The sequence below is a fragment of the Penicillium antarcticum genome (assembly GCF_028974205.1).
Source record: "Penicillium antarcticum strain IBT 31339 chromosome Unknown utg000009l_segment0_segment0, whole genome shotgun sequence".
Lineage (NCBI taxonomy): Eukaryota > Fungi > Ascomycota > Eurotiomycetes > Eurotiales > Aspergillaceae > Penicillium > Penicillium antarcticum.
In genome coordinates, this window is record NW_026695307.1 from 30,315 (window position 1) to 56,581 (window position 26,267).

The 26,267-nt window shown below is 49.2% G+C and overlaps 11 protein-coding genes across 11 annotated transcripts; 6 read left to right on the forward strand and 5 right to left on the reverse strand.

Annotated features, from left to right (window-relative positions):
• Positions 1 to 125: 125 nt before the first annotated feature.
• On the forward strand, positions 126 to 1,749 carry N7508_008368 (FAD-dependent oxidoreductase; the record flags this gene model as incomplete). The annotated part of the gene is made up of 4 exons (XM_058466432.1): positions 126 to 418; positions 480 to 751; positions 816 to 1,186; positions 1,252 to 1,749. 4 exons carry the CDS (start codon positions 126 to 128, stop codon positions 1,747 to 1,749), a joined length of 1,434 nt encoding a protein of 477 aa, XP_058314278.1.
• Positions 1,750 to 2,171: 422 nt separating this feature from the next.
• On the reverse strand, positions 2,172 to 4,178 carry N7508_008369 (cytochrome P450; the record flags this gene model as incomplete). The annotated part of the gene is made up of 8 exons (XM_058466433.1): positions 2,172 to 2,662; positions 2,730 to 2,907; positions 2,963 to 3,185; positions 3,239 to 3,425; positions 3,480 to 3,672; positions 3,738 to 3,866; positions 3,917 to 4,021; positions 4,083 to 4,178. 8 exons carry the CDS (start codon positions 4,176 to 4,178, stop codon positions 2,172 to 2,174), a joined length of 1,602 nt encoding a protein of 533 aa, XP_058314279.1.
• Positions 4,179 to 6,048: 1,870 nt separating this feature from the next.
• N7508_008370 (aromatic prenyltransferase) lies at positions 6,049 to 7,384 on the reverse strand (the record flags this gene model as incomplete). The annotated part of the gene is made up of 2 exons (XM_058466434.1): positions 6,049 to 6,178; positions 6,231 to 7,384. The coding sequence occupies 2 exons, from the start codon at positions 7,382 to 7,384 to the stop codon at positions 6,049 to 6,051; spliced, it is 1,284 nt and encodes a 427-aa protein (XP_058314280.1).
• Positions 7,385 to 8,605: 1,221 nt separating this feature from the next.
• N7508_008371 (flavin-containing monooxygenase) lies at positions 8,606 to 10,701 on the reverse strand (the record flags this gene model as incomplete). The annotated part of the gene is made up of 6 exons (XM_058466435.1): positions 8,606 to 8,778; positions 8,828 to 9,184; positions 9,253 to 9,636; positions 9,711 to 9,957; positions 10,010 to 10,489; positions 10,537 to 10,701. The coding sequence occupies 6 exons, from the start codon at positions 10,699 to 10,701 to the stop codon at positions 8,606 to 8,608; spliced, it is 1,806 nt and encodes a 601-aa protein (XP_058314281.1).
• Positions 10,702 to 12,133: 1,432 nt separating this feature from the next.
• N7508_008372 (SRPBCC family protein) lies at positions 12,134 to 12,595 on the forward strand (the record flags this gene model as incomplete). The annotated part of the gene is made up of 1 exon (XM_058466436.1): positions 12,134 to 12,595. One exon carries the CDS (start codon positions 12,134 to 12,136, stop codon positions 12,593 to 12,595), a length of 462 nt encoding a protein of 153 aa, XP_058314282.1.
• Positions 12,596 to 12,966: 371 nt separating this feature from the next.
• Positions 12,967 to 13,917, forward strand: N7508_008373 (SDR family oxidoreductase; the record flags this gene model as incomplete). The annotated part of the gene is made up of 3 exons (XM_058466437.1): positions 12,967 to 13,402; positions 13,453 to 13,796; positions 13,856 to 13,917. 3 exons carry the CDS (start codon positions 12,967 to 12,969, stop codon positions 13,889 to 13,891), a joined length of 816 nt encoding a protein of 271 aa, XP_058314283.1. The 3' UTR covers positions 13,892 to 13,917.
• An 818-nt stretch (positions 13,918 to 14,735) lies between these two features.
• Positions 14,736 to 16,220, forward strand: N7508_008374 (transferase family-domain-containing protein; the record flags this gene model as incomplete). Its single annotated transcript, XM_058466438.1, has 1 exon — positions 14,736 to 16,220. The coding sequence occupies one exon, from the start codon at positions 14,736 to 14,738 to the stop codon at positions 16,218 to 16,220; it is 1,485 nt and encodes a 494-aa protein (XP_058314284.1).
• A 216-nt stretch (positions 16,221 to 16,436) lies between these two features.
• N7508_008375 (MDR family MFS transporter) lies at positions 16,437 to 18,338 on the reverse strand (the record flags this gene model as incomplete). The annotated part of the gene is made up of 4 exons (XM_058466439.1): positions 16,437 to 17,150; positions 17,203 to 17,626; positions 17,674 to 18,053; positions 18,129 to 18,338. The coding sequence occupies 4 exons, from the start codon at positions 18,336 to 18,338 to the stop codon at positions 16,437 to 16,439; spliced, it is 1,728 nt and encodes a 575-aa protein (XP_058314285.1).
• Positions 18,339 to 19,642: 1,304 nt separating this feature from the next.
• N7508_008376 (FPP/GGPP synthase family protein) lies at positions 19,643 to 20,880 on the forward strand (the record flags this gene model as incomplete). Its single annotated transcript, XM_058466440.1, has 4 exons — positions 19,643 to 19,846; positions 19,907 to 20,061; positions 20,118 to 20,444; positions 20,496 to 20,880. 4 exons carry the CDS (start codon positions 19,643 to 19,645, stop codon positions 20,878 to 20,880), a joined length of 1,071 nt encoding a protein of 356 aa, XP_058314286.1.
• Positions 20,881 to 21,753: 873 nt separating this feature from the next.
• N7508_008377 (FAD-binding oxidoreductase) lies at positions 21,754 to 23,281 on the reverse strand (the record flags this gene model as incomplete). The annotated part of the gene is made up of 4 exons (XM_058466441.1): positions 21,754 to 22,422; positions 22,484 to 22,605; positions 22,661 to 22,784; positions 22,844 to 23,281. The coding sequence occupies 4 exons, from the start codon at positions 23,279 to 23,281 to the stop codon at positions 21,754 to 21,756; spliced, it is 1,353 nt and encodes a 450-aa protein (XP_058314287.1).
• A 908-nt stretch (positions 23,282 to 24,189) lies between these two features.
• Positions 24,190 to 25,723, forward strand: N7508_008378 (cytochrome P450; the record flags this gene model as incomplete). Its single annotated transcript, XM_058466442.1, has 5 exons — positions 24,190 to 24,845; positions 24,894 to 24,942; positions 25,005 to 25,216; positions 25,267 to 25,315; positions 25,376 to 25,723. The coding sequence occupies 5 exons, from the start codon at positions 24,190 to 24,192 to the stop codon at positions 25,721 to 25,723; spliced, it is 1,314 nt and encodes a 437-aa protein (XP_058314288.1).
• Positions 25,724 to 26,267: the final 544 nt, after the last annotated feature.

Below are 26,267 nucleotides of genomic sequence, written 5' to 3' on the forward strand. Positions count from 1 at the left end.
TCTCTATCTGTGCAGGCTCGCTGACCGTGGCGAGTTTCAAGCTTATTACCCCATTCGTCGTTGTATGTTAGTTTCCATCACCCTCTGCCTGCGTTAGCCTTCCCGTGAGGTTCAATCAAAGAAACATGAACAAAGACCAATTCCACGTCATTATTGTTGGCGGCTCGATTGCTGGCCTCACTTTAGCTCATTGTCTACATCGGGCGGGAATTAGTCACGTTGTGCTCGAGAAGGCCAGCGAACCAGCACCCCAAATCGGGGCCTCAATTGGTATTTTGCCAAATGGTGCTCGAGTGCTCGATCAACTGCAATTATATGAAACCATCGAAAAATATATCGAACCGCTAGAAACGGCAACCATCGGCTACCCGGATGGATTCAGCTTCAGTAGTTCCTATCCTAAACTCGTGAATGAAAGGTTTGGCTTCACTGCTTGCGATTGACCTGCATTATTGATACTGTTTCTAAATGCCATATAGGTTTGGATTCCCCATAGCCTTTCTCGACCGACAGAAGCTACTTGAAATCCTCTACCAGCACTATCCAGACAAGAGTAGAATTCGGCTGGCCGCAAGGGTCATCAGCATTGAGAGCTCCGCCATCGATAGCACTGTAACCACGGAAGATGGGACGATCTACAAGGGCCATCTTATCGTCGGTGCCGATGGCGTCCATAGCAGAGTTCGCTCAGAGATGTGGAAGTCTGCACAGAGAATTAAACCTGATTTGATCACAAAGAGAGAACAGAGAAGTGAGTCAATGATCCCCGGATGGCGACCAATGCATGATCCTAACTGAATCCTGGCATCTTTTAGGCATGACGGTAGAATACAGCTGTATTTTTGGCATCTCTACTCCCATCAAAGGATTGAATGTGGGAGAACAGGTGAATGCCTTCTTTGATCATTTTACAATCGTGACGATCCATGGTAAACAGGGTCGAGTCTATTGGTTCCTAATCCAGAAGCTCGACCGGAAATATATCTATCCCCAATGCCCGCGCTTTACGGCCAAAGAAATCGGCCCCATCGTCAATCGTCTGAGAGAGCAGAAATTCTTCAAAGATATCACATTCGGGCAGCTCTGGGATAGCCGGGAGACAGCCTCTATGACGGCGTTGGAAGAAAATGTCTTTGACACCTGGTACCATGGTCGAATGGTTTTGATGGGCGATAGTGCCCACAAGGTAGGCCTTCGCCACTGACAAGCCACTTTAATTTGCGAAGGCTAATTCTCCTCATTGGTCGACAGATGACACCAAATATCGGACAAGGGGCCAATATGGCCATTGAAGACGCAGCGGTCTTGAGTAGCCTGTTGAGTGATTTGCTGCAGAAAAGGCAGACACAGCCTCCGACCAATACACAGATTGAAAGACTCCTGGCCCAGTATCGTGAGGTGCGGCATCCTCGAGTCAATTCGATCTATAAAACTTCGCGATTTTTGGTTCGATTCCAGGCTCGAGACGGGGTCTTCAACACCCTCTTTGGACGTTACTATGCACCTCATGCAGGGGATCTCCCGGCTGATATGGCCTCCAAGACCATCGCTGGCGGTGAATTGTGTGCCTATCTTCCCTCTCCCAACCGTTGTTGCCACGGATGGGATGACTATAAAAATAGCGGGCTTGGCAGGATGGGGACTGTTTGGTGTATCCTGGCGCTTCTCCTATCGGCTTTGACGTGGAGTTGCGTGGGAAACATGAATATAGTCATGGAGCTGTCAAATAGAGTTCCTATTGAGAGATAGGAGACAGGAGATAGGTTAGATTCGCCGAACTCAATTGTAATAAAGTTATAATATCGCTCGGATGGCGTACATGTTATGATACATGAAGTAAAGTTTGAGGTGGTTGTCATTTTGCACTTCTATCTTCTGTGGAATAATTTGCACTGGAAAAGTCTCTCTAGCTGCTGTAAGGGATACTTTCAGTGCAGTAGAGATAGCCATAGAGCTGTTGAATATGGCCTATTCAGGAGTATTGTGTAACCAAGTATATATGGCCTTGGGAGCTATCGCTTGTGACAGCAACTCAGAGACCTCTTCCACTTCATTACTACCTAGCTTGTCTCTTCTTGGAGTAGCTATGACCTCGATCTGACTTAGAACTGGACTAGCCTACAGGCGCTCTTCTGAAACCAGTTACATTAGGGAATTCATGAAATAGGCGTTCAATTCCCTTGAGAGGCATGCAGTTTTCTGGGTCTGAGCATGATCTCTGCTGACATATCAGGGAAACATATCTTCTTGAAAGTTGTATTTCTGGGCCGTGGCCCGTGGTTCTTGATGGCAATATCAAAATGAAACAAGGTATGGGCGAAAATCAGTCGGATTTCATCGGCTGCCATGAAGCGTCCGGGGCTGTCGGTATATGAAAGGTTAAAATTTGAAGCAGCCACAAGGCGGTAGGGACTATACCAAGTGTGTCTTCCATCACCAAACTGTAAATACGTGGAACTCGCTGCGACCAGTCGGTATTCATGAGGCCTTTTGGTCTGCTGTGCTAACTTCCAGAATCGCAGCCCATCAAACTGACTACTATCTGGGTACAGTCTCTCGTCGAACAGCATTGGTCCATTGGGTGCGAACACCCAAGTCCCCCGGGGTAGTTTCAAGCCATTTGAGAATTGAAAGTCCCGAGTGGCCTGGCGTGCCAACGATGCTGAGCGTCGGTCAGCCTGAGATAAGAGTATCATCATTCACGTAGCTCATTGTGAAGGGCAACTTACCTGCATCTAAAGGATTGAATCTTTGAGCCTCCTTGATAAAGCTATCGAGCTTGGTCATTGACTCAATAGCACTCTTGGTCCATCCACCATGGGCTTTGAGGGCAGTTGTGATCTCCTGTCGCAGGGGATCCACGTACTCGGGGCGGATTGCAATTTCAAGTAAGGCATGAACCGTAAGCTAACATACAATATGTGAGAAACATGTACTCGATTCCTCAGTGTGCAGCACCAACCTGGGTAGTGGTATGGATCCCCCCGAAGAATGTCGCGATAACCCGGACGACAGCGGATTCAATGGAATAACCGGGATTGTCTTTGACCCACTGGGCAATCCGATCTGTCATGTCCTGAGGGATCCTGTGTTTATTCTCCAATTCTCGCCTAGCAATTTCTTCTGTGACGACCTTCACCAATCGGTCTGAGAGTCGAGGAGCCTTGCAGAAGAGCGCTACGATCCTACTTCCAATCAATCATATCGTCCCTCGGTGATGAAGCTATGTTTCGCTCACGGTTTCAGGACTGCCGGAAAAAGGGCAATAAAGAACCCATCCAGCGGAACGACCTCGGCGTATTCACATAAGAGATCAATCAATTCGGGCCTGTTCGCCAACGATCCGAGAAGCGCTTTGACCGTCAGGGCCGCGACGACGCGCGAGTACCGTGGGAAGCAAGGGAAGGATTGCCATTCGAATGGGCCTGGAGACTACAAGTTAGGCTCTGCCTGGTTTTATCGGAAGAAATCGACTGCACCGTCTTGCTCAACCTGGATTTCCGCCTTGAAAGCCCGTTGGAAAGTCTTCACAAAGTCGGAGAAATAGGGGTCAGTATCGTTAGCAGCGCGATTTCTCAGCCACATTAATGACTTGGCCAGCGCAGGTTGAGGAACCAGTTTGTGCACTGCTCCCCAGTGTGCTCCAGGCAGGGTATACTTGGCTTGAAAGGTCTAAAAGGTAAGCATTAAAAATCCGAATCAGGGAGGCTGGTATAGAAAGACGGGAGTGCGGATACCTCCGATGTGACAGCCAGAGCCGACATCTGATCATCCATCAAGTTCTTGTATTCCTTGATCATGTCATCATTGCATATACAGACCTCCCATCCATTCGGGGTAGAGACCTGGAATGCAAAATTCTTATTCTAGAGTCCCATCATTAGCATACCGGTCCGGGTCAAGGCTATTGAAATACCTTTTCGTATCCTTTCTGGATGCAACCACGTGCTTCCCATGTCCAGAGAATTGCGCTGATCCATGACCCCAGAAAGCCCCGTCGGCCAACCACTGGCACATTAACCTGTATATATGTTAGTGACCTCGGTGTAAATGTAGTCGGATCTCACAGCAATAACACACACCCAGGAATGCCAATATTGAACCCACCTCAGGGTACAGTAAGTCGTTGCTGCTACAATCAAGGTCGCTATCCACGGGGATTGGGCCACATAGTCCATGATGGAGAGTTGAGTCTTTTAGTTCTTGGTTAAAGACAGTTGAACTCTTGGAGAGGTTATAACCACTTTCCTCAAACAGGATCATGCGGCACAAACTGCATAAAGTATCTCTCACGGGGGCTTTCAAGAGCTACGAATACATCTAGATAGGGATTAAAAGCAAAAACATAAAATGAAACAGTAAGAAAGCGCCAGCTGCAGACTGCAAGGGAGCAGCTGCATAATTGCAAATCGCTGGACACCGCCTTTTCCGGTAATATCCCTAAAATAGCCCTAGACCCCGTGACACTGTGACCAAAGCCGTCTATCTCCCATTCGGATCGTCTCTGATCTTTTTCGCCATATTTCAAATTGATAACCACTACCACTCTACCGTCGATCTAGTTTCTTTCGGAATGTCCCGTGTCGTACGATCTATATTGATCATTCTCGCATCCGTGGCCCTATATACAAAGTATTATTTATCCATTCAAAATGGCTTCATTGATCTTCTGTCGACCATGGGCTCTCATGACTCTCTTGCTGGACTTCAAGGTGGTCTTCGGTCACATTATACTGGCTTGGGACCGCTTGATGGATTCCTAAAGGCATGCAATGTTTTTTTCTGGCCTATTTTCCATGGTACCTCACCTGCTTTATCCCTCTATGCGATTGCATTCGCAGGCTCCATGATCCCGATGTGGCTGATCCTCTTCATGCATACATGCGCGAAGAGTTCAATTGTGGAAATAGTCATGATGTAAGTTACGTATGGGCTCACATTGTATAGCGTAATACTGATCTTCCAAAATTAGAAATGCCCTTGCCGGTCTCCTGGTACAAGGAACCGGTCCAGGGCTCATGATGTGTGTTTTACTAGCAACCAGAAATACATCCATGAAAGCATTTGCCATCTCCGGTATACCAGCGGTAAATATAGTGGGGCCAGACTATCTTCCACTGTCAGTGATCGTCTGTTATATACTGCCCTTGGCCTTGAGCAGTCTTCCAGCACCTGCAAGCATATCTGTTCCGTCTAAACAATTATTTATTGCCATTTGGCAGGGATGGCCCCTCTATGTTGCACTTGCCGTTGGAATTGCACACTCCTTAACGCATCGTTTTAGACGAAGTCGCCCACAGCAACTGTTCAGGCACGCTTACGCCTTTGCCCTTGCGTGTTCCATCACTAGCCACGTTAGCCTTCTTTTGATCTCATTCCTTTCGATATCTCCTAAGAGCCCTTTCTTGTCGCTGCACTCGGCAGACCTTCACCCACGGAGCCTCTTGACCCCCAGACTTCCATGGCAGGAGGTGAAAATCACATCGCTAGAGTCTGGAGTCTTGAGATTTCTGCACTGGGACTATATTATCTCATCCACGGGGACTCTGCTGTGGTGCTATGATGTGTATTGGGAAGACAGAATGAAAGACAAGGGGTGGATAGTCTTTTTCTCTCTCTCATCTCAAATCGCTATAATGAGCCTGGCGTTTGGTCCTTGTAGTATAGCACTTGCACTCTACTGGGCAGCATTGTCTAAAAATTTGATGAAGAGCGAGAATGCAAGCAAGAGATAGGTTTTGCCAAGGAAGGAAATTCTTTTTATATGCTATAGTAGGCTCAGCTCCAGCCATGTAGCTATATTCTACAAATGGTAATGCATTAGATAATTTATGTGCTATTACAGGTATTTATCTCCAATGAAATTTGACGTTGAAACGTGATACGTGATACGCATCTCGGGGTATGGCTGAAAATTTCGTCAGCTGTTCGTCAAGCTCGAGTACACTAGGTTACTTTTAATGTATCATTTTACTCTATCATTCTACCAATAGTGCCATTAGGAAATTCAGGGAAAGGGCTATAATTTTGCAAGTAGTTAGCTATTGCCTAGACTATGTGGCGCTCCATTGGTCTGATCAACTCTGGTCGATAATAAGCGGTAATATACGGGTGATCATTCTTGTAGGAAAAGGAAATATCATGGTGCTCTCCAACCATCTTCCCATCAGGGGTGGAGCTGAGGAAAGAAATCGTCAGTATCTCTATACAGAGAGGACAGGAAAACTTACAAAACAGACACAAAGTCTCTTTGGTATGAGCTGGCGAGCTCATCCCAGCCCTCACTCTTGAAAAACTCCACTAACCCTTCAATGACCTTTCCGTCTCCAGAACCGTAGAACCTCACAGGGATGTATATCTTAGCCTCGGGTTTGTCACTGCTCTCACGCAATTCGTAGTTGTAAATGACCCCGGCAGTCAGGTGGGGGCATCGGGGCAGATCCTGGCTCTCATCATGATTATCTGGGATCGAAAGAGCAAGATGCCATAGCCTCTTCAGCACCGCCAATCCCCTTTGAGTCTCGGCATCATTAAGCCGTCCGTCCAGCGTGTAAACTTTCTCAATATGGGACCAACAAGTCCTGGTCGTGAAGCCATACAGCTTCAGTCTTGCGGTATTTGCCATATTTTCGGCCAAGTCAAAGCTGATGAACTCTGGCTGAAATATCCATCCACCCGGCTGTTTAGGGCTTCCGCATTCCTGGAGCAGATCCAGAGTTCTTTTATGTGACTTTATCTGGGATCCTAGATTATTGATCGCTGTCCAGATCAAATCATGATTCTCGATGTTCATCTGGAGGGCCTTCCATCGCGGGTTGAAATACACTTTAACCCGGGGTACAGGTTCGAAATCGTAACCTAACATCGATGCAACAACCAGCTGATTGTATTGTGGCACGGGCTTTCTAGCATCAAGGCCAACTGTATCTTCATCGGCGACAAGGAAGGCTTCGCTGAAATAGTCAAAGAGAGTCACATCCATGTAGGGCAGTGTGTTTTGGATCTGCTTGATTGTCTGCACAACGCCTTTCTGGTTGAATGGGTCGGATGCGGTGCCTGCCAGAGCAGCCGTAGGCACATTGCTGAGACGCACCGTGCATTTATCCTTGTGAAAATTGAAGCTAACCTGACCTGGAGTATGATCAAATGTTACATAGCTCTTCCAGAAGAATTCGCCGTCAATTGAGGGCCGCGGCCCGTAGGAGGGGACAATGGAATCTTTGAAGAAAGAGAGAATATTCGCTTGGCTCTCGACTGAGTACTTAGAACACTGAAGCATTCGGCTCAGAATGGGAGCTAATGAGTTCCACCAGAACTGCTGGTCTGCATCAGGCAATTCGATTCCTCGAACCATGTCACCAATAGTTGACAAAGTTTTGGTCATGGTGATTTGGTCTCAACAGCATAAAGAGACCCGATATGTATTGTGGATCAGCACAGTACAGGGACAGCATCTTGTCTTTATGTCTTATGCTGATGGCCATTTCCAAATCGACTGCATGAATCCACGTATTCGTCAGTAGTGACTTCCTTACCTTCTACATACGTTAGTGGCATGCAAGATCGAGTATGTCGTAGACTGTCCACACCGCTCTTTGACATCTTTCATATTCCGTGCTCGGTCAAACCGACGGCATCATCTCTGTGTTTATCATCTACATCATTGAATATTTTCTACAGGCGCCTAGGAAACCGATTGCCATAAGTACTAAGATTCAGCATTCAATTAGGTGTTCTCTATCACTTGGGGGCTTCGTGCTTTCACATACTGGCTTATGATTAGTATTGGTGGAATTTAGATTTCCCTCCATACGGTCTCGCACCAAAAGAAAATTGAGAATCGGATATTATTCCCAAAAGTGTGAGCCCTCAAGGGCCTTACGTGGTTAGCCACAGGACCTTTCAAAGCTGGTCAGTGCTATATTCCCTCCAAGCTCACTCAGCCTATTAGATTTCGAGTGATTCCCTAGTGGGTCGCCCATCCTACCGAGTCACCAATCCCAAAACACCCTAGTGAATACTTTTTTCACATATTGTAGCGACCGGAGCTTATAGATAGCAAATTTCAAAGTCATTTTCTATATGGTTAACGTAGTACCTGGGTGAACTCTCAGCAATTTTGGTGAGAGGATAATTCCGATGCTCATATTTCTAGCTCATGTAGCTAAAATGAGCCATAAATTATCATGTCGTTATAATCAAACTTTCGGATTCTTTTGATATTCAACCATTATGGAGTATGCTTATTTGGTATTGGCATATATACCAGAATAAATCAAAGCGGTGTTTGTTGAGATATCAGTTTCTATGCGCTTCGGAGTGGGCGACTCACTAGTGAACTGTTTCGCATCTAGCACTATCTATATAGCCTAGTATTGAAGATGTCTAATAGGGCCACGACGATGATCAGGTTGATAGATGACAATAGTAAAAAGTAGGGGTCTCTGCTAAGGCTTCCCCATGGCCTGTGCACCAGATACCTGGCCGTTACACGCTCGAGTTCATGATTCATCCAGAGTTACATACAGAAACATAACCCAGGAAAAGCGGGCAATGAATCAGCCAATTCTAGGAGGGAAGTTACCACATACTTCGACAAATTATGTTAGCTGCGGTTCTCTGTTACTTCGGAACCTCCCTTTGAGGGTCGAGAAGACATCACTACGGAACTAGCCTGGTAGATCCGGACGCAGAAGGCCACGAGCAGATCTGCCAGACATAGCAGAAAGCTCGGTATGCCGCATAGAATCATGTTTATGATAAGCTGGGCGATTAATTCTAGGTAGCTTTAGCATGCATCAGCGTGGGTAGCGCAGGTAACACTTACCGATGGTTGATCTCCGACCCGTGACAGTCTCCAGAAGCTCATCACGGATGACTCTTGGCGCCCCGGACCATGCCCACGGACCGGCGAGGCGAAACTTGGTGTTCAGGGTGCCCCCCATGGCCCAGAACACGGTCACCTGCCACCCATGGGCGAGGGCCTGGAAGAACGAGGGGGATGCACCAATATCCAAGGCTAGTCGGTGGGCAAACAGATCGTGGTCGACTCCATATCCAATGCGACCGCTTGGGTTGCTGAAAAGACGGTAGGAATCGTCCGCGACGAGAGGGCCGGGTAGGCGATTAATGAGTTTCAACACCCAGACCTGGGCTTGCATCTCGGCCAGTGGTGGAATGGCACCTGTTGATTAATTGGTTGTTAATCACCCGGTGATGAAGGGGGAGAGGGGGGAAGGAATGTCATCCTACCAAAGCTGGGTCGCACAAAGCCAATGTAGCCGACGGATGCATCGCCCGTCCGCCAGATGCCGCGCTGATCGGCGTGATCGGGCGTGCAATACTCTGAGCCCAGGAAGGGAAATGACTGGGTGTATCCAGTCGCCAACACCAGCACATCGGGCTTGCAGCATGGCTCCTGAAGCAATACCTTGCTCTCCGGGCGGCTGCTCTTCTCGAAGTGCACCACCCCGTCCTCATCGATGTACTCGGGCCAGGGCGCCAGGTCAATCTTCCGGGACCCTGTGTCGGGCAGGACGGCCTGAATGATGCTGGATCGCAGACGGTGGACCCAGCTGTGCGATCGGTAGGGAGCACTGATGTACGGCATGGCCTTGGTGGACTTGCAATAGAAGTCTAGGAGATATATTAGTGGTGGGCTCTTGCTCTTTTCTCTCTCCGCCATCAATACCCATCCCGATCGGACGTACAATGGGACTCATCATATTTCTCCGTCGACAAACTGCCCACCCACTGGTCGAATCCCCGGGCGGTGCCAGTCCCCAGCCAGGAGCCAGCCTTGACCGTCCATCGGGACAGCGTGGTCTGAAGGGCTCCACGGACTTTGCGGTGGGCATACGAGGTCACGAAGAGGTAGGGCCGACTGAGATCAACCGGAAGCGCCCTCCCGGGCGTCTTGCAGGTTGCTCGGCCGAACAGTTTGATCTCAGGTAATCTCTATATGCTGCGGGTCAGCGTCCTGAAGGAGTGTACGCGGTCACCGACTTACCTTGGGCCCAATCACGAATCCATTGCGGTGGCACACAGTCGTGGATTTGGTCGAGTCAGCCGTCACTGAGAAGTATGCGATGTCCATCCCCGTCTCCCCAGTCCCTAGAACCATCACGTTAGTGTTCTGGCCCAGCTGCCGGACATTTTTGTATTCGGACGAGTGAAAGACCACCGGCACGTGGTCCAGCCCGGGGATGGACGGGGTGTTGGGCTTGACATGCAGTCCGGAGCACACCGCGACGGCATCGCAGTCCCAGGTGCGTGTTTGCCCTCCGTGTGAGACAGTGATTCGGTGTCCTCCCTTGCCCGTGCGTTCGACCTTCTCGACCTGTGTCGAGAGGCGGATATGTGGCCAGAGCCCGAATCGGTCACAGTAGCCCTCCAGGTACTCAACATACTCCACTACAGACAGGTAGTCAATAGATTTATCGTGCCAGCGGTAGTCGGAGAAGGTGGTCAACTGGGCGGACGAGACGAGCTGTGCCTTATTTAGCGGTTGACTCTAATTAGCAGCATTGACATTACCTCAGCCCTATCGTAGGTGCGATAGGAAAAGGTGCCTCCCACTCGATCTTCTGATTCAAACAGCTGTACTTCGATTGGGTCGACCGGCTGGAAGTGGTGTGCGGCCAGCAAGTATTTGAGGGTAACGAGACCCGATGGCCCGCCTCCAATGACCGCAACTTTCATGGTCAGTAGATATAAAGATCTATGCGTGCCGAAGGAATTACCACCCTCTCCGATATATACCGGACATAAGAGGTCTATTGTAATCCATGAAGGGGTCACGCTACAGGATTCCAAGCTACTAGATTTATTTGCCCGTCGGGCCGCCCCAGACTGTGTATCGATTGGTATGAAGCAGCAGTGGTCTCAGTTGCCATCTTGCAGTGGCTCACATCTCCTGCATCTTACAGAACTCACGGTTTTCAAGAAGGGGCGTCTGCATTTGCTTTCACATTTGCCTGTTCCGCTATCTCCCACCTTACGCTAGTCATCATTGGTGGCCGTTCGTCCAAATTGGCGTGGAAACCCTCGTTATGCGCAGGCTGTTCTGGGCAGCTGAGCAGGCTGCAGAAGACAAGCAAGGGGTCAAGCACTTCCTCCAATGGGACTAAAGCATTTCTGCGGTGGCCCTATTGACATGGTGCATGGTATTCTACTACCATCACGCGATCTGGCATGAGACCTTGGTCGGGCGAATTTTTTGTCTGCTGTGGATCCCAGCAATTGGGGTTGTGTTCGAACCATGCAGTGCCCTCGTATTACTCTACTACGAAGCTGGAAGAGTGTGGTTTTGAAATGCGTAAATCTAGATGTATTCTCGATAATGGCCGAGTGGTGGTGAAGCGTAATTGATTCGTGTTGACGACAGGTCTATATTCATCACGCTGCAAAAAAGGTGGACACCTAAATGGGAAATTTTTGAATTTCTTTCTCTAAGCCTTGGTAGTATCTCGATCATTCTTTCACCGATGAACCATCACGTGCCTGGCTGATTAGAAGATAATTTCAAAATATGTTAACCCTAGTTATGACTAGTATAGGTGTGGCGAATATGCCGATTCAGGACTGTGAATAACCGCACCGATAAAAAGCTTCTACTTTTGTGATTGGTCTATATGCATTGGTGCCCTATCCTCCTTCTTTGCTCTAGACCATCATGTGGATGCATAAACAGGTAGGCATCTGTATGGCGTACGGACGACCAAATGGCCGTTCAGTAACAATAGAAGGGGAGACACAGGCTTGTGCCAATCTTGCATCATTTCCACTCGCATAGGATGACTCTATTTTTGATAAATCACAGGCTGCTGCTCTTTACTTGTTCGAGCTCCCTGGTTGCATCTCCTTGTCTTTCAGTTGCATGCACTGTCTTTCAGTTGCATGCACTGTCTTTCAGTTGCATGCACTGTCTTTCAGTTGCATGCACTGTCTTTCGATAGTTATGTCCGATAGAGCATCCCAGTCTACCACGGTCAAGTTGCCATTACAAAGATAAATAACCCAGCAGTGAGCGATAGTCAACATCACACTACCCTTGTGCCCGCGCTCAGGATTGTCAATCTTCCAGCATCGCTTGCTCTTTTGACAAACATACCATCCTCCATATTCCGCGACTATGTCCTCATTCAAGAGCCAGTGTGAAATCATCATCGACAAGCCCGCCCATGTGGTCTATGACTTTGTGACCACCGTCTCGAACTGGATCGGGATCCACCCAGCCTGTAAGGGAATTGAGGGCGATGATGGTCTGGACAAAGAGGCTACTGTCGGCCTCAGATTTACCGAGACAATCGATGTACGTGGCTGGGTCTTCCAATGTCACTGGGAGGTGCGGAAAATGGTCAAGAACCAGTACTTCGAGTTCAGTCTGCCTACCGATTTCATTCTGCCTCCAGTCTACAACACCATCATCACTTACATCTTCGACCCCATCGGGGACAATCAGACGCGCTTTATTCGTACCATGATTAACTGTACCAATGCCGACGCCACTCCAGAGCAAAAAGCCGACTTTGCTGATACCGACATGCACACCGACTATCTCAATGCAGTCAAGGCCCGGTTGGAGATGTCCTGAATATAAGAGTGATGGGCCAGTATGCAAGGGGGTTGCATAAAGGATATCCAACCGAGCTGTGTAATGCAATAGCTGTGGATATGTTGCATTCGACACGTCCCTTATTCCGTCTTTTGCATAGTCCAGATTATCGAAAGCCCACCTACATCTGAGAGCTAAGTGATCACGTATCCGAGAGTATTTCTTTGCAGCCATCTGTAGGATAGGGAGACCTGTGCATGTAGGATGTTTAAAACTTGTGGTACAGCGCCAAGTCAATACTTCGTAGAAACTCCGGCAGTCAATGGAATCCCATTGCGGCCCACGCTATATCGAAGAACCATCGGGACAAAGACACAGCTATTCATCATATCTCGTAGTTGTTTCTGCATATGGAGCGTCGCACGGTGCTCATCACCGGATGTAGCCGAGGTGGCATCGGGTCTGCCCTGGCGGAGGCGTTTCACCAGAGGGGATTCCATGTGTTTGCAACCGCCCGCAAGACGGAGAAGATGAAGCACTTAAGAGATTTAGCTCAGATGACGCTGATCCCTTTGGATGTCACTCAGGGATCCCAGATAAGTGCGGCGGTTGAATTGGTCCAGAGGCACACCGGTGGGACACTGGACTATCTGGTGAATAACGCCGGGGATGGATACATTATTCCGGTGCTGGATTGCGATCAAGTCCATGGCCGACAGATCTTCGAGGTCAACTTTTGGGGTCCCCTGCGAATGATCCAAGAATTCTCTCCTCTCCTGATTGCGGCTCGTGGGACCATTGTTAACATCAACTCGGTTGCCAGCGAGACATTGCCCCTATGGCTCGGTACGTGATTCCGAACCCTTCACATCCAATCTCTCACCAACCACCGATAGGTATCTATTCCAGCTCCAAGGCTGCATTGCTCGCCCTAAGTGAGACTCTACGCTTGGAATTGAAACCGTTTGGAGTCCAGGTGCTCTCCGTCATGACGGGAGCAGTGCAGACAATGATCTTTCAGGCAAACTACCGGCTTCCGCCCGACTCCGCGTATGTGGCGTGGGAGAGGCAGATCGCCGCACAGGCAGAGGGAAGTGAGCAGGCGTCCCGCATGTCAGCACGCGTGTACGCCGAACGAGTGGTGGGTGATATTTTGAATCGCCGAGGAGGCATTACCTACCGTGGCCAAATGGCCTCTTTTGCTTACTGGGTGGTGGCCCTTATGCCACGCTTCTTGAGGGTAAGCGCCACTGGAGATATTCCTAATGGCACGTAGTTTTTGCTAATCGTGTGAATTAGGACCTGATCACGGTGAAAATGGCCGGAATTAACTAAGGGGCTGCAGACTTTTACTGATTGGGATTAGATTGTATCTTTCTTGGTGGATAGCAATAGATAGAATACTGCACTGGCATGTGTCGGATGGAGGTGTATCCTCCAGACTCAGCGTTAGAGCTGCTCTGGCAGCGCAATCATCTATATATTGAAATAGGGGAGCCCTCGTAGGCGCGCTCACTGCTACCACAGGTTGGATCACAGTAAAACCTAGCAATCTTGTAAAAGCCTTTGAATAGCTAAAATTTGGTACAAAGAGTGCGTTTTCAGTAACTAGAGTGAGTATACGGTTGCAAATATTAATTCCATGGAAGCAGGGAAGATTTACAGCCATGTAACTATCACACGATTGAACACGGCATCTTAACACTACAATATGCACCTATATGCTAAGGGGGAAAGCCGCGATGGCAATTAAATGCTGCTGGCGGGTCGATAGCAACAACAGACTACAACACTGATGTAGACACATGCAGGCATTTAGGCTAACGATGTGATCAACATGCTGTATTTATGAGCACCTCTGGGACAATATATCATTGGAAGATCATCAAACCAAAATTGACCCGTGTCTATTGTCCAATCTAAAGAATGAACCTATTTGCAGTTGGACAGCAGCCCCGGTGGGTTGACCTTCTAGGTATCAATATCACCAATTTCGCTGTTCCCCCACTACAATGCATAAACGAATCCCACAGAAACGCCAGTGGCTGGCAATACCCACTTCGCTGGAATATATGCTTACTCGGCCCTCCTATGCTTTCAAATAGCCCTCGTATCCCACAAAAAACTGCCTGGACACATCCGATCGGAACAAAATCACACATCCAGCTGTGCTGCCATCATGTCCAAGCCCTTATTCGAAGCGTATCCTCTAACCGGGCTTGACCATACGATTCCTCCTTGTTATGTTCGCTTCTTTCTAACTTTCCCCTTGTCGGATGTGGCATTTGCTGTCAATCAGCTGCAAAAGGGAGCTGATACTTTTATCGAGAGACTTCCTTTCCTGGCCGGATATTTGGCTCCATGCGAAACCCCCGGCGTACGCCCAGGGCAGCTCGAGATTCGACCTCCCGCTGGGGAAAGGAGACCTGTCTGCCTCGTCGCACATCACTCGAACTCCTGTCTGACAGAATCCAGTGCGACGTCGACGACGGAACAGCTGGGCACCGCCAACGAGAATTATCTCCCGGTCCCTTTCTTCCCGGAGCTAGACAAGCCGGTGCCCATCTTCCGGGTCAAGGTGAATGCCATGACGGACGGCATCATTCTGGGATTTTCTTTCCACCATAGCGTCATCGATGCCACCGGGATTGGCACCATTGTCCGGGACTTTGCCAGATGCTGCCGTGGCCCTGATGGGGGTCCTCTTGAAATCAGTCTGGAGTCTCAGCACGACTCTCGAGAGAAGCTGAGACACCCTGGAGGACCTCCCGATCTGCGGTTTGACCATGATAGGGAGTACCCTCTCGTGGCGTCTCTGCCCGCCGACCTTGAGGGCATGAAGCAGGTCTTGATCCAGACGGCCCGTCTCATGTCGACGCAGTATTTCCGCATCCCTGCCAGCCTGGTCAATGCGCTAAAGGACGTTTCCAATCAAATTCTTCGGGAATCAACAGCGCTCAGGGACGGAGAGGAGAATCCATGGGTTTCGAGTAACGATCTGGTGGTGTCGCTGTTGTGGCTGTGTCTGAATCGTGTTCGGTATCCTGCCGAGAATACCGACGTTATTCCTCCATTCGATTCCTCGATCTGCATGGCCGTGAATATCCGAGGGCGTATGCAGTCGCCCATTGATCCAGGATATGTTGGCAACGCCATCGTCCTTCTCCGGGAGAGCGTTGGCATGGATGCTTTTCTGCATAAACTGGGCCACGATGATCCCCTGGGCGCCCATTGTTACGAAACAGCGAAACAACTAGGCCGAGAAGCATGGGAAGCAGCCCTGGTGCGCATCGCCCTGGCCATCCGCCGCAAGCTCAACACCATAAACGAGAGCTACGTGCGCAGTGTTATCTCCTATTTGGAGGACGTGGCGAATTTGTCCACTGTGGCGTTTGGCCAGACAGACTACCACATCAGCAGCTGGCGGGACATTGGCATCTACGAGGCTGATTTTGGCGGCCACCTGGGCCATCCCAGCGACATGCGAGTACCAGATGGGATGGTAGATGGCATGTTTTACATCTTACCTCGAAGGCAGACAACAAATCCTTGCTGGGAGATCCATGTTACTATCCACCAGGACACAATGAAGCGACTCATTGCAGACCCTGTGTGGGCGCGATGTACGGCGGGAAAGCCTCCATCATTCTGCCGGGATGGATGAAGGGACTTCATTTTTCATATGGAGTGAGAAAAGATTGCTTGGATATGAAGGGGGTTGTTTATTGTACTGGCTCGGTCGGTTCATAGAAACCCAAAGTACCTTGCATCTGCTGCTCTTGGAAACAGAGACTCGGGGGATAGTGAACACAAAATCTATAGTCTAGCCAATCAACAGTTTACGTCCTAAATCAGTAAATAGTCATAATGTCCTTCACCCTCATCCAGAGAAATGTGTAGGTACTGTCTTTGCTTTCTCTCCCGCACCAGAAGGAGAACTTCCTGGCACCGGCGGCTCTTGGGGGACCTTCTTCTTCACTGACACGTCCCATCGCACAATGAATGCCCCAAATACCGACAGGGAGGCTGCAGCCACTCCAACATAAAATGTACGGGTGACCGCGGTGTTGTACGCTTGCAGAATTGACGGCAGCACATCCGAAGGGAATCGGTCGGACAGACCATGGGTGCCAGCATCGAGAGTTGACTTCGGATTCACAGAAGGAACCAAAGTCTGCACGCTTTTTACCAATTGATTCTGGAAGACATTTTGGGCAATAGCACTAAATATGGAGCCCGCGAGGTTCTGCATGAAGATCACGACCGCCGTAGCTACTGGCACATCGGCTGTAGGGACGTCAGCCTGGATGACCAGCAGAGGTAGCTGGTATCCCAAGCCAGATCCCATTCCGATCATTGCCTGATATCCAATCCATTCAGAAGATCCTGAGTTGCGCTGGAAGGTCGAGCAGAGACCGGCACCCGCAGCCAACATGACTGATCCCAAGACTAGGAATGGCATCATGTATCCCACCTTTGTGATTAACGCGCTGGATAGAAGGCCGACCACAATCGTTCCAACCACGGTAGGCAGATTCATAATGCCGGACTGGGAGGCCGACACGCCCTTGACGGACTGGAACCATATGGGGAGCTGTTATTTCTTGCGTTAGTTCTTTTCCATGCCACGGGGGAGACTGACATACGTAGTATCCGAATACTATCACACAGCCAACGAAGGGGATGGTGTAGATACAGGTGCCAACTACGCTCCGTCGCTGCATCAGTCTCGGGGGGATAGTGGCGGCCTCCTGCTTCCAGCGTTGGATCAACAGCCACACCGTTCCCAGCACTCCGGCAATAATGAATAGCATGATGATCCGCACATTCTGCCAGTTGTATCGTGCACCACCCCACTGAAGCGCCAGGAGCAGCGAAACAATCGCCGGGATGAAGACCACAGTGCCGATCCAGTCTAGCCCCTTGATTTTCTGACTGGTGGGTATATTCTCTTTCACCTTTATGTTTTTAAGGAAGAAAAAAACCACTACTGCGGTGACACCGCCGATGGGAAGGTTAATGTAAAAGCACCATCGCCATGACAGTCGATCAGTGAAGACACCGCCTAGTCTGAAGACGTTTAGTTAATGGATGCCAACAGGATAGAACTGACTCACAGGGGTCCAGCTACCGTGGCAATGCCCGACATGATGCCAATGAAAGCGATCAATAGCGGCCGTCGGTGCAGCGGCGCGATGTGGCTCAAGATGATCACCGAGCCAGGAAAGAGCCCAGCTGATCCCAAGCCCGCGATAGCCCTGCCTACGATCAATCCCGCCGAGGACGGGGTGACGGCGCAGATCAGCGACCCCAGTTCGAACAACCCGAGAGAACTCAGGTAGGTCATTTTGACGGAGTAGTGGGTGTAGATCTTGCCAAAAGCGAGGGTGAAGGCGGACGTGACCAACATATAGGCGCTGACATACCAGCTCATGTCTTCGAGGGAGTTGAACTCGGAGGTGATCTTGGGAATCGCCGTTGCCAGGATCGTATTATCCTAGTTCGAACATCAATAAGGTACCATCGCAGTCAACGGATGGACCAGGTCGCCTGGAACGACGGTTCGACTCACGAGTCCAACACAGAAGGAGCAGAGCGCGACTCCCAGGGTGATCAGAATAACGCGAATGAGACCCGGATACTCCACAGAACCATCTTGGATGTTGGTATCGAGGCTCTCTTGCTCCGGCGATTGCAGTCGTCGCCCATCACGAGACGCGGCCTCCTGCGAATAGTCCTGGTGCTGGAGTGTATCCAGCTGGATGTTCTCACTGTCCGGCATTGTGTGAAGGTCTGCGCGTGGCTCGTCTTGCCCACTGCCGTTTTTGTTACACCCTCAGAGACTCCGAGATCAGAAAAACAGTGTCAAAAATGGCGAGGCAAATGTGCAGGAATGCCCAAGGCTAGTTAAATTCCGACTGGGGGAGGTTAGTAGGCGATTGGGGGTTTCGACGTCGGACAGGGCTTTTCCTCGTCGCGCTTACCTCCTCTCCTGCAAGGGATAGGAAACTGGCTTGGAATTTTATTCAAGTTGGTCTATCTTGAGCGTGTCCTCCATTCCTCTATTCCAACGCGTTATTTTCGCTTCTGCTAGGTGAATTGCTTTTCTCAGGTGCCCTAAATGTTACACGCTACCTTAAACAGATTGCCTTAGGATATCTGACTACCTGATTGCCAGGCTCGTTCTCATTTATTTGCCGCTATTTTTTTTGCCTCTTCGTGAGAACCGCCCCTTTGTCTAGGATTGATATATAAACAGGGACTTAATTGAGACTTAGCAGGCGGACCGACTCCACGCTAGACTAGGGGTCATTAAATGGTTAAAATGATAGTAATGTATGCCGCTATTTCCACTTATGCGGTTAATTGACTGGAAGTCCATACAAGGAACATGGCAGACTTGGCGTGCTATCTCCACGGTGTCTAGCCAATTTAGCTGGCCCCTTTCATAAATTACCATTTAGTACGGATCATATTGTATCATTACAGGCTAGGATCGACCATCATGAGACGGCTGCAATATCCCGGCTATCGTTCAGGGAGTGGCGTCGCTAGCCATCTTCATTTCCTCACCTGATGCATGGTTAAGTGTCTCAGGCATGTGGGGGATAGCTGCAGCACGATGCAGCAACCCTCGAGCCTGTCCAACCTGACATGTCACGAGCTGCTCATACAGATTACCATACCCGCCAATGATAGAAAGACCATGTGCTCCTTTGCAGCCTGGAGGCCATCGATCTGTGGACACATCATAATTGTGTTAAAAAAACGGCATATGTGGCTACTGTAGTCTCGGCTGCTTCAGCTTGTGCATGGTGCTATTGCTGTCCTTCTGTCAGCCATTGAGCATATCCCTGCAAGCTACGAAAACGAGATCAGAATGCACCCCTCACCAGCCTATTGCATTGTCGGGTGCCCTTCATGGCCGAGCCTTTGGAAGATGTTAAAATATCGGACAGCCCTACTGAAGAAGAATTCTCGTTGTGACTTCAAAGGTAGCTGTAAACGGCCAGTACTCAGATTCGGCCCAATCATAGTCTGTCACTTAATCTATCGAGACCGACCGATTCTTTTTTTGGGGAAAGCATGTTATTCCTCGCTCCAGGATACATATTCCCCCATATGGCTACTCCTGTTATCGTCGCCCTCGATTTCGCACAGGCCGTGAAGGAGGGAGCGTATAGCTTTCTTGACCTCAAGGTCCCCCCAATCCCGAACCTTGCACCAGTCCAATCACCCTCAAGTGTATCAATTGGGACGACCGGTGCGAGAGGGGAACGGAATGAAGAGGTGAGTCTGAGGGCCCCTCTAGATGTCCTGCACCATTGCTGATGAGCCGGGGATATTAAGATTATTCGAGGGCCTTTGAATTACCTGCTCTCTCTTCCGGGCAAGGACATTCGAGGGAAGATGATTGATGCTCTGAATGAGTGGTTCAGGATCCCGGCGGACAAACTGAGTACTATCAAAGAAATTATTGTGATACTGCACACAGCGTCTCTACTGTGAGGCTACAATCCACTTGTGGAGAGAAAGTAGAGCTAACCTTGGCCGCTTCCAGGATTGATGACATTCAAGATTCATCCCAACTTCGGCGGGGAAACCCTGTGGCGCATAGCATCTTCGGTGTTGCACAGACAATAAATTCAGCGAACTACGCCTATTTCCTGGCTCAAGCGAAGCTAGCGGACCTCAATGATGGCCGCGCATTTCACATCTTTACGAAGGGGCTACTCAAGCTCCATCGGGGGCAGGGCATGGAATTGTATTGGAGGGACAATTTAATATGTCCCACAGAAGAAGAATACGTCGAAATGGTCTCTTACAAAACAGGAGGCCTGTTCTATTTGGCAGTGCAGCTGATGCAATTGAACAGCGAGGTAACAGTGTATGCCCACGTCCCTCTCTCATTCAACCAACACACACTGACACGCAACAGGGACTTTTCGAGCTTCATCAATCTGCTGGGAATCATCTTCCAGATTCGCGATGATTATATGAACCTTCAAAGCGAAACTCTGACCAAGACCAAGGGATTCAGTGAGGATCTGACCGAGGGAAAGTTCGGATATCCCATCATCCACAGCATCCATGCTGCACCCAGCAACCCACAGCTCATCCAAATCCTCAAGTTGAAGACCAATGACGAGGCGCTTAAGCAGTATGCGGTGCGTTATATGGAGTCCACTGGTAGCTTCCTTTATTGCCGAGAAAAACTTGACCTGTACCTGCAAGAAGCAAATGAGATTTTCCGGGGCTTGGAGATGTTGTTGGGCCCCTCGAAAGGAATCCGTGAGATTTTGGAATTACTGAGGACAAGGTAAAAATTGCGGTGCAGTTGATGATACTACTGCGAACATGTTATATCGATTAGAATAAACATGTCCCTTTTTTCATTTTGATGAGTTAGAAAATTTTTTCAACGTAGCTGTATAGTAATGACCGGCAGATCATCATATATATACCCTAGTACGTGAACGAGTCAGCCATGTCCGCACGAGACTCTGACGGTTTACTATATCAGGATGGATCTTTTCACGTATAATCTAATGTATCAGATCTGGATCTGCATCAACTATCGTGTCATGGATAATCCTCTCGACAATACTGGAACGATATATCAGTTGGTATGAATGAATCATCTTATTGACAATGACCACTGTGAATATCGGTGAGGAGCTCGAAACGAGCCAAATTAGAGTCATTGTATCTTACCTGGTCGGCAGACCTTACACCTGTATACTGTATACCCGGCACTGGATATTAGTGCCATCTTGTGCCACTCCCGCTCCTCAGGAGGAGCCAGAGCAGAACGTTCGGGACAGGCAGAGCCTAAAGCCTAACCATATTCCGGCCATGGCCCCCGGGCACATGGGTAAAAAAAGTCTTGGCCCCGAGGGGGGCAGATTCGAGGTGGCAGAAGGGTTACGTATTCGGAGAGCGAGCCGGCCACTCCAAACACATAGTAAATGCGATAAATTACAAGTTGATATCGCAACAACGGTAGTCTACATGGAGCTTTCCTTATAGATTCATATTTCTAAAGTGATATCAAGCATCTATATGGAATTTGAGGAAAGTTTAAGTCTTGATGCTTGCAACATATATATATCTAGTTTTTGGAAACTCAATTTTCGGTTACTTTTGAAATGATCATAGCAAAGTACGTGCTTCAGTTGCACAGTGACAAAGACTCGCTATAATTTCATTTTCCGCATTGGGTCCAGCAGAGTGCATCCGAGTCGGTGAGCAGGATCCCATTTCTGGCACACCGAGTACAGTCTCTCGGTGACCTCCGCCGACCAGTACTGAGTTTTGCGCACCTCAGGCACCCCGTCAGCAGCGAAGGTTCCTAGAACATAGGGCTTAATCTCTTGAATAAACTCTTGGATACGATTACCCTGTTCTTCATCTTGTCGGGAGTCTTCGAAGATCGCGTACAGGGCGAGGTATTGATCTGCCTGGAGGCTAAAGGCCATGTCTGGTAACTTTCTCCGACTTGTTGGATATAGAGGCTCCCAGTAGACCATTGATCGATCGCGAGGAAATTCACGGAACATTCGTCGGGTGACAGCGACAAAGTCAATCCCATCTTTGAACCACACACTGTCACAGATGTAGCGAGAATCCCGAGGCATGGTGCACTCCTGGGACGCATATTCCTGTTGAATGCTGGTGGGTTCGCTCTTGAACTCCATGAGGGTCCCATCTGGCATGGCCGTCAGAGAGGGCTCCAGCTTTTCTGCGCCGGTTTCATTGGTGCCCAAAAAGACCAGAAACTGCACCAGAATGGCAGCGACGTTGGGTCCAGGGACGATGGTACTGACCACGAGTGGTTCAATGTCGGCGTGAAGTTTGGGTAGGATCTACGTGCGCGAATCCAGCCTCAATATGGCTGAGTGTTGACTTAGAGAGGGGGGTCCATACGTTTAAAATCCACGACACCACCGTGTCCGAACAGGCTGCGGGCCAGATGAAGGTGCTCTTCTCATGTTCTGCAGCTGCTGGTCGCGTCTGAATAAAAAACCGGGTCACAATTGCGGGGAATTCTATCGAGGTAGTTCGTTAGAGGCATGGAGGGAAGGTATAAGATGGTAGAGGTACCTGGACCAGCGCCGCGAGCTGCCCAGAATAGGTCCACATTTTCATTTTCGCTAGAATGCTTGTATTCGCCGTCGGCTGTGATCAAATCAATGCCGACCAGGTACTCGCATGCCCATCCATAGCTCTAATCGTTTTGTTAATGTGGATGCAATGGATCCTGAGGTTTGCAAATCCCCAACGTACCCGACAATTAAATCCCATCCCCCCTTGGAGAAAGAACCCACCCAGTCCAACATCTCCACAGTGGCCGACGGGCGTAAAGCGCCCATGAGCGACCAGCAGGTCGTTCAGCTGGGCGCTCGTGGTACTGGGAGAGGCACTGGCAATGGCGGTCGTGGCATCGTACTCCAGATGCCTGAAGTCGACCAAATCGATGAGAATACAATCCGCGCACAACGTCCAGCCCGCTAGGCTATGGCCTCCAGATCGAATGCGGATTTGCTTGCCAAGGTCAATGGCGAGCTGCACCGCATGCTGGATTTGCTCCACATTCTTTGGCCTCACAATCGCATGAGGCAATTTCGGCGGGACTCGCTGATTGAAAGCTCTGCTGCGTGCCGATTCATATCCTGGACTATCCCGCCATAGAATGGCAAGATCGACTGGGAGATCATGCTTCATTTTTATTGTCGAGGTAGGCTGCTATGCAAAATGCAAAGGGATTCAAATCTTTGCACTACTGAGAAGGATGGCTGCCCTTCTCGTTAAAAACACCAGAATTTTGCGTAACAAATACGTTCAAAAATACGGATTATCCCGTTGACCCCCACATGGACACGACGTTCTAATGGTGATAGGTATCACCGCCAATATGCAAGGGTTGCGCATTATGAGCCCCAGGTTGCCACTCAGAGGCCGCATGCAGTGTGATACTGATCGCACTTGCTCCCAACTCCATGTGGGAAAGCAATTGTCGGTCGAAGATGAACTGCTGCATATTGAGACAACTTGATCAACGCATATGTACGGTGTTATGCATCCGTTTCGCACACCGACATTCAATTCATGTTTAGAAAGCTAAAAAGTATATGTAGGCTATGAAACAGCAGTACTATGAGGGAACGCCAGGAAATAATTTGCTAAAGGATTTACAACGCTGTCATTTCCCATATTGCCATTCTCCTTCCCACTAGCCTGTCAAATCCAGTTTCATTTTGGAGACGACCCGATCCCCAGAAGCAGAATATGTCTTCAACTCTGCTCCAGTCTGCACCCATTACCATGATGCACGATTCTCTAGGGCCATTCAGAACCTTCACTCTCCTGACTGTCGGGCTTTTCCTGAGTCTCTGCGTGATCCAGACAGTGAAGCATCGACGGCGGTATCATGGATTAGTAGGCACTCTCATTCTCCATTGGACAACCCCAATGTAATATGTGAGGTTAATCGATTCCTATCCTCGCTATAGCCAACGCCTCCGCATAATATGTTGCTGGGGAATCTAGGGGTCGTGCTAGCCGAGATTCTGGCATCGCCCGAGGGGTTTTTCCATTTATTTTGTGTTGAGAACATCCGAAGGAAGTACAACATGCCCTCGGTCTTCTATCTTGACCTCTGGCCGATCCTACCCTCGATCATGGTCGTCGCCGAACCGGCCGTCGCCAAGCACATGACGCAAGTCCAGCCCCAGCAACGCGAGCGATTTTCGCCAAATCTGTTCAGTCCCCTATTGAGTGCCGAATTTATCCTGGCCGTGGAGCAGAAGAATTGGAAGAAGGAGAACCCGGCCCTGAATGCGGCCCTCACATCGACACGCGTGAACGAAGCCACGCCCTTGCTGTTCCCAAGCCTGCATTCGTTACGCTTCCGCCTACTTTCAATATCCGAAAGCGGGCAGCAGTATCCCATTAAAGATCTGTTGACTTCGTATATCATTGAGATCGGATGCGTCATCCAGCTAGGCAGGTCCTTCGATCTCCTGACCGAAACAAGCGCCTTGGATCCCATTATTAAGCGGTCATTGGATACGATGGGATGGAATCCCGTCAAGCGATATATCTGCTCGAAAGAAGTAAAACAGCGTACAGACTGTCTCAACGGGGTTCTTGTTGCAACTGTCCAAAACACAGTGCAAACAGGGGAATCTGGCATGATCTGCCAATCACCGATCTATTCGGCCCATGTGGAACAATTGGCAAGCGGCCGAATGGATCATGCAGAGTCGATCGCCTATCTGGTTAATACGTATGCAGCTGTCTTCCTAAGAAAATCGCGCTAACTGAGTCCACGTAGACTGAAGGTGATCATTCTGGCTTCGGTTGTCTCAGCAGGGGCGGCCTCAGTATGTATTTTGGATGCTATACTACATTCTACCGCAGTTACAGCTAATCTAGGTCAATCTAGTACTGTTACTTCTTCCTGCATAAGTATCCCGACTGCTTGCGGGAGATGCGGGAAGAACATGATCGTGTCTTTTCCCCCGACAGAACCCAGACATGGGAGCTGTTGCAGAAGGAGCCACACCGGATCAATTCATTACACTTTACCCTGGCCGTCGTCAAAGAAACCCTGCGCCTGATTGGTGTTGGTGGAGTGTTCAAGAAACTGAAACCTGGGTAGGCTGCCCTGAGATACGAGGAATGAACCAATGTTGAAAGCCTTATAGGGAGTTCATCGAGAGCGAAGGCAAGGAGTATCCGGTGGTGTGTAACGTGGTAGGTGCTTGCAATTCTCTCATTCCATGCGTCGTATAGTCCTTTACTGATGATTTCCAGGCCTTTATCTGTCACTTGGCCATGGGTCGTCGTGCGGACCTGTTCCCTGATCCTGATGCCTTCCGGCCTCATCGCTTCCTTCCTGGTGCCAATCCCCCCATTCCTGCTGACGCATTTCGTCCTTTTGAGAAAGGTCAACTTAGTTGTCCGGGGCAAACTCTGGCTTTAAAATCGCTGGTTTTGCTGCTCTTAACCACTAGCCGCGAGTTTGACTTGGTTCCTGCGTTTCCCAAAGGTGCCCCCCGAGCGGCAGAATACCTGGGTGGTGAAGGGTATCCTGAGTTCCACATTGGGCCTCATGTGAATAAAGGAATGCCCGTGATGGTTCACACCAGGGTCGGCGCATGATATGATCCGCGATTACTTTAGGGTTTACTCTCTAATGCCATAAGCGTAGGTTGTCGCTCAATGGATGATATCTTCTTCACGGCCACCTAGAAAGAGTATCCTCGCTATTTATTCCCTTGCTAAGATTGGGCTAGAGAGTGTAAACAGAATCTATAAATGGACCAATTTGCTTGATGCTGCAGTCGCCGGTCAGAAAATATTGGGTCACTTTTATTGGTGACCTCACGCAGTTAAGAGGAACAAGAAAAGTGTAGTTTGGCAAGAACAGATCACCTGTCGCTGCGTTCGTAGACCGTAGCGGTAGATAGGGCACGTCCGTGCTCTTTTGTAGGGAGGCAATGTATCCACCTTGACTTCAGGTCGACAATTGTGAGGCAACCACAAATAAACTACTCCCTCGATATTTAAAGGCATTTCCTGTAATTTCTTGAATTGTATGTATTGAAATTAAGCTACATAGAATACTTCGGGTTAAATTAACAACTTGTGAAATGTAGTCAATGGTTTAGTATCATACCATGTTGTCTTGAATTTCAATATATCA